The sequence below is a fragment of the Barbus barbus genome (genome assembly GCF_936440315.1).
Source record: "Barbus barbus genome assembly, chromosome: 1".
In the NCBI taxonomy this organism is placed as follows: Eukaryota; Metazoa; Chordata; class Actinopteri; order Cypriniformes; family Cyprinidae; genus Barbus; species Barbus barbus.
Window position 1 is genome coordinate 7,691,616 of NC_136729.1, and position 6,000 is coordinate 7,697,615.

At 35.6% G+C, this 6,000-nt stretch overlaps 1 protein-coding gene across 2 annotated transcripts; it reads right to left on the reverse strand.

Moving 5' to 3' along the window:
- Window positions 1-1,918: 1,918 nt before the first annotated feature.
- Window positions 1,919-5,622, reverse strand: LOC306858543 (uncharacterized protein). Of its 2 annotated transcripts, XM_079399119.1 has the most exons (6): window positions 5,207-5,622; window positions 4,717-4,836; window positions 4,278-4,536; window positions 3,906-4,058; window positions 3,527-3,628; window positions 1,919-3,054 (listed from the first exon to the last, which is right to left on the reverse strand). In XM_079399119.1, the coding sequence occupies exons 3-6, from the start codon at window positions 4,377-4,379 to the stop codon at window positions 2,746-2,748; spliced, it is 666 nt and encodes a 221-aa protein (XP_079255245.1). In that variant the 5' UTR covers window positions 4,380-4,536; window positions 4,717-4,836; window positions 5,207-5,622; the 3' UTR covers window positions 1,919-2,745. The 2 variants fall into 2 exon arrangements, with proteins under 2 accessions (XP_079255245.1, XP_079255244.1); XM_079399118.1 differs by lacking the exon at window positions 5,207-5,622 and having other exon boundaries at window positions 4,278-4,736.
- Window positions 5,623-6,000: the final 378 nt, after the last annotated feature.

The window sequence follows — 6,000 nt, forward strand, 5'->3', positions numbered from 1 at the left end:
GGGTACATTGTGTCCAAAAATACAGGCAGCAGGAAATTCTCTGTGAGTGATGTGATATATTCTCTGTGAGTGATATCATATTCTCTGAAAGGGCAGAAACGCGCTGAAAAAGCCCCCTCTAATTGCACACTACACACGCTCCCTCTTCTCCTCTCTTTCACACCCGAGAAGCATATCACTCAGCCCACACATCATTTGTATCAATCATTTTATTGGACTCCGAGTGTGTTGAAATATGATAATTGGGGGGAGGGAGGTGGAACTGAGAGGAAAGGAAGTGAGATTTGATAGAAATAAAGCAAAGGAAGCAAGGCATGAGAGGAGGAACGGAAGTGAGGCCTGAGATGAAGATGAAAACAAGAATATGTGAGTAAGAAAAAGAAGTGAGGTCAAAGAGAAAGATAGGTAAGGACATGACAGGAATGGAAGTGAAAATGAGTGGAAGACAGGAAAAGGAAGGAAATAAGATTCGAAGTGAGATGTAAGAGCAGGAACGGAAGTAAAAGGAAGGGAAGTGAGACATGACAGTACTACAGGGATGGAAAAGAAAAGAAAAGAAAAGAAAAGAAAAGAAAAGAAAAGTGAAAGCAACTGGAAGAAAATCATTTAAGGAAAGGAAAAGGAAGTGAGGCATGAGAGGAGGAAAGGAAGAGATGCATGAGATAAAGACGTGTAAAGGAAAACAGTGTTAATTGAGTAAGACAGGAAAATAAGTCATTTGTAAGAGGAAGAAAGAAAATAGAAGGAAGTAAAACAAGGAAGGAAGGGAAGTGGAAGAAAGGAAGAAAGGGAAGTGAAACAGGAAGTGAAACAAGAAGAGAAGAGGAAGTGATGTGAGGAAAGCAAGACAGTACTGGAAAAGAAAGTGAGATGTGTGGAAGGGAAAGGGAAGAAAATAATACACAGAAAGGAAATTAAAAGCAAGTGAGGTATGATGAAAGGAAAGGAAAGGAAAGGAAAGGAAAGGAAAGGAAAGGAAAGGAAAGGAAATGAAATGAAATGAAATGAAATGAAATGAAATGAAATGAAATGAAATGAAATGAAATGAAATGAAATGAAATGAAATGAAATGAAATGAAATGAAAGAGGAAGAGAAAGGATGTGAGACATAAGAGGAGAACAAGAAACTAAAAGGAAAGAAGAGGTAAGATTGGGATGTATGAGAGGAAGACAAAGGGTAAGGAAAGGAAGCAGTATGTGTAAAACAGGTAAGGAAAATAAGTGAGTTGTGATTAGAAGAGGGGAAATGAAAAAGGAAGGAAGTGAAATGAGAGGAATGAAGAAAAGAATGCGAGATGTGAGGAAAGTCAAAAAAGTGACGAGAGTTTATCTAGAAAAGGAAGTGATGTGTGAAAGTAAGATTATAAAGGTAAGGAAGAGAGATGTGTGGAAAGGAAAGGGAAAAAAGGGAGTTATGAGAGGAAGAACAGGAAAGAAGAGGCGAAGAAAAAAAGTGATATGTGAGAGGACGATAGGAAAAGAATGGAAGTGTAACAAGAAAAGAAAGGGAGTGATTTGTAGGAACACACTGTAAGAAAAGATACACCATATCTAATTAATAAAAATGAGGCAACAGATTACAAGCAATATTATTAATTAAATTTCACAAGGTTTGGTATTGAGTAAATATTAATTAAATGAGACCCTTAATAGTTATCCATTTAATATGAGTAGATTTGAATAGAAAACAGTACAGAATTAATTAAAACCTAAACAAAAATATTGATTTGATTTGAAAGAAACTCCCTAATGTGTAAATAGTACTAATAAAAATTAATTTAATTCTACATATCATAATTGAGTAATCATCATCTACATTAATCTGCACATTGATTTAAATTTAATCAATGCAATTAATTAAATCTAAACATTCCTTTCTCATGAATAATATGGCCCAGAAAGTACAGAACTTAAATACTCAAATAAGAATTTTATTAACAATTCACTTTTGTGCTTTCAACACAGTGTAGCACATCATTGTACACTGTAACCACAGTCTCATTTCAAGCCAGAAGTTGGATCTTGCATTTCAAACCAGATATTTGAAAAGGACAGAATGCTAACTTCAAAATATTTTGTAAAAACAAAAATAAAATCCATATTACATAATGGTGATGTGTCCATAAACCTGTTTCCATGCTCTCTCACCTCACTTAGCCACTAAATTGGGTCAATAATGATCTTAAAGAAAAATCCTCCAGAGGTGCATGTATCAAAACAAAAGCAGAAAAGTGTAATTTGTACGGAGTAAAAAACATTTCGTACCTTTCGTAACTAGAAATCTCACAGATATTCGTGGGATAAGAGTCCAAATTAGTGCTAACTTACAAACATAGCACTTTCAGATGTGCAATTCCCAAGCTCTGTAGAAGCTAAACATTGTGTAGCTAAACATGTACACTGCAACTACAGTCTCATTTTCAAGCCAGAAGTTTGCTCACGCATTTAAAACCAGAACTATGAAAAGGACAAAATGCTAACTTCAGCTATTTTAAAAAAAGAGCAATATTGATCTTAAAGAAAAATACTCCATAATGGCATGTGCCAAAACAAATCATAAAAATGCAAATTGAACAAGAAAAATACATTTGTACTTTGAACTTACAACAATCGAAATGTCTCGACATTTGTGGGACAAATCAGTGCCAACTTACAAACATGGCACTTTTAAATGTGCAATTCTCAAGCTCTGTAGAAGATGGACATTGTGTAGCACAAAAGTCTGCACTGTAATACAGTCTCATTTCAAGCCTGAAGTTTGCTCTTGAGGGACTGGACTTTGTTTGAAAGCTTTGAATCATTCAGTTCCAAGAAAAGTTTTTGGAAAACCTCAAAGGTGTACTTCAGCTGTCTGGGATAATCGAGATTCAGCGCGTAGGTCAAGCCAAGGAGGAGAGAGCAAGCCCTTGCAATATCTCCAAGTCCTGTGATGACTTCCACACCCTCTATGATGATCCCAATGTTCTTTGGGCTGTTGCTTGTAGAAGCTCCAGGCTTTGGGGTCACAGTAATGGCCATTATGACCCGTTCAAGTTCCTCCAAGTTCTCAGTGTCCTGCAACATGAAATTGTTATTGTCTTAGTATAAAACTGTCAGAAATATATTGCAAGCATTTCACATTACTATAAAATACATTCATTATTGTTTTCATAGCTTATAAATCTATTTTATTTTTTTAATTTAAATTTTATTTTCTCGCAGGCCTTGGGTTCAAATTGTTCTTTGTTTTGTTTTCTTCTCTATTTTGATGTTTTGTAGTCTACAAATCTTCTTCCATTGTAATGAGGGATTTATGCTGTTCTACTATTTTCTATTTTCTATATTTTCTATATTTTTCTATAGTTCTCTATGTACAGTATCTTCATCCCTCTATAGTGGAGTTCAGAGATTTAGACAAGAAGCACTGAAGCTATTAAAAAAAAGATACTACAAAAAACAAAGGTCACATATCTAGATCATGCACCTACTTGAGGATTTAAGGAAATATGGTCCTTGAATTAAGTTAATGTAAATTAAGTTCACCTACGTTTAATTCTTTGATAAGATGTCCCCCTTGTTCTCCAATGTATTCTATAAGACACCGAAGAACAACCTCTCTGGTCCTCTCAATCGAAGAGTGCACTGAGTCCTGGGGAGAAATGCAACAACTGATAAGTCAATCACTAAAAACTAAATAAACAAATACAAATAAAATTGCCTTGCCTCTGATCAATTTGTAAAACAAAAAAACAAAACAAAACAAAACACAGCATCTTACAGGCATGAGCTGTTATTAGTTTTTCCTTTTCTAAAATAGGGCAGCAGCTCTGGAGGACAATGGTCTATCTTTCAGATTGATGTCCTTATTCATATAATTTGGAAATCTTATGGAACAAAGCTACTTCTAATTTGGAAAATTACTGTACCTGCAGCAGTTCCATTATGATCTCCAGTCTTCTTCCAAGTGCTCCACCTTTGGCACGAAATAGCGTCAGTAGCTTGGGAGTGTGACGGTCTAACGCAGACATAAATTTCGGTTCCAGAAGTACAGTAGTTGTTCTTTGAAATTCTGCATTGATCTGAAACACAAAGGCAACAAAAGAGACAAAGGTATCACATCAGTTCTTAGCCTCTTAAACCTCTTTCATATAAATTGTCTAACATTCAATACCAAAGTAAGAGTATTTTTTTTACATCTTGAAGTCAATTTGACAAAATTATTTGGAAGCAATCCCATACAGGGTCGTCAGTTTCACATTTTCATTATTTCTTAACTGGAATTACAAATTCCAACTTACTTGATAAGGGTCAAAAAGGGCAGGCCAGCGGTCCTTCATGGCTCGAACAGTTGGACACAGATTGATGATTTCATGCCGTCTGAGGGCAAATGTTTTGCTCATTTGATCTTTGACTACATTTTCGTTGTTCTTCTTTTTTGACTCTGTGACCAGCTCTTCCCTTACTTTCTCCAAGCTCTGCTCATTTTCACCAGCTGGGTAGGGTGGCAGATAATTGACCTCTGCTCTTTTTGCCTTTTTCAAATTTTTGGCAGACTTCCTGTCAGCAGAGCATTTATGTTTTAGAGCATTGCATGTAACATCTGGAATACCAAAGCCTCTTAACTTGGTTCTGTAGTTGGCCATCTTGTATTTAATACTATTCTGCCTATTAGCTAAGTTACCTTCACATTTGCAAATTGCAACAAAACAGTGAAACAACAGTGAGAAGTTACGTTACCTGCCTCGGGAAGACGAGCTCCACACACGGGAAGAAAAGCCAACGGAAGTGCGTCAAGTGCCGTCTTGAAATATAAGATGCTCTTCCAGCGATAACCCCAAATATTTCTCTTTATGGAACCTTAAAATTAAACCCAATGTACTTATTAACGCAATTTCATAAAAACATACTGAGGATATGATATTAACACGCAAAGGACCTAGGAACCATGATAAGTTAGTGGAAATGCTAACCCACATCCTTCAATATAAAAGTTTGACTTCAATACATAAGAATTCTTACAAAATGTATAATCCTGTGTTCATATTATAGCGCAGCAAAATCACACTAACTTTCTACGTTACATTAGTTATATAGCCTTTCAACAGAAGCCAACTTTGTGTTGCTGCTGAGTCTCTTTTTCTGTGATAACTCATTTTATATTGTAATATACCACTAACGTTACATACGTTCTTCACTAGCCCAGTGATAACAAAAGACGTTTTCTTACCTTAGTCAACCAGTTTAATTTTGCAAGATGAGCAATGTGGAAGAAGACGAACATTCACTGTCTGTAGCCTACTCTCTTCAAATGCCTTGTGGCTAGGTAACGTTAGCCTGCTGCATTTGTTTTGTTATTTTCTTTTTTTTTTAAAAAGGCGCGCTTTGACAGGAAGTGCTTTTCAATTAAAATTTGCCTGATTACATTAATTTGAATTCACTCAATATTCTCTCCATTTGGGATTAGATAAATATAATGCTTAAGTTTTATTTAACTACAATGGGTAGATTTTATTCCAAACATTTTTATTTTAAATTTAATTAAATATTTGCCTCAAAATCCAAAACACAATTATATTGAATACATTTTAACCAAAAACATTAATTGAAATCTATATGACCACAGAATCATTTCTTACAGTGCAGGAAAGGAAATTAAAGTGACAGGAAGCGACACAAGAAAGGAAAGGAAAGGAAAGGAAAGGAAAGGAAAGGAAAGGAAAGGAAAGGAAAGGAAAGGAAAGGAAAGGAAAGGAAAGGAAAGGAAAGGAAAGGAAAGGAAAGGAAAGGAAAGGAAAGGAAAGGAAAGAAAAGAATAAAAAAAATGCAAATGCAATGTAAGGAAAGGGACAGGAAATGAAAAGCCGAAGGACAGAGTAAGGAAGGGAAAGTGAGTTGAGAGCGATATGAGAGGAATACATGAAAGGTGAGTCTTTCCTCGTCATGTGGCAGCAGATGTGCTCGGTAGGAACCGGAAGCTGAAGCTGTGGAGTTATGACACTGATACTTGGAGCGCCGTTAATA

Coding starts and splice junctions, on each gene's coding strand:
- LOC306858543 (XM_079399118.1), bottom strand. CDS start 4,622: ATGGCCAACTACAGAACCAAGTTAAGAGGCTTTGGTATTCCAGATGTT. Junction 4,059..4,277: donor CCCTTTTTGACCCTTATCAA/GTAAGTTGGAAT, acceptor TTTGTGTTTCAG/ATCAATGCAGAATTTCAAAG. Junction 3,629..3,905: donor TCATAATGGAACTGCTGCAG/GTACAGTAATTT, acceptor ATTTCTCCCCAG/GACTCAGTGCACTCTTCGAT.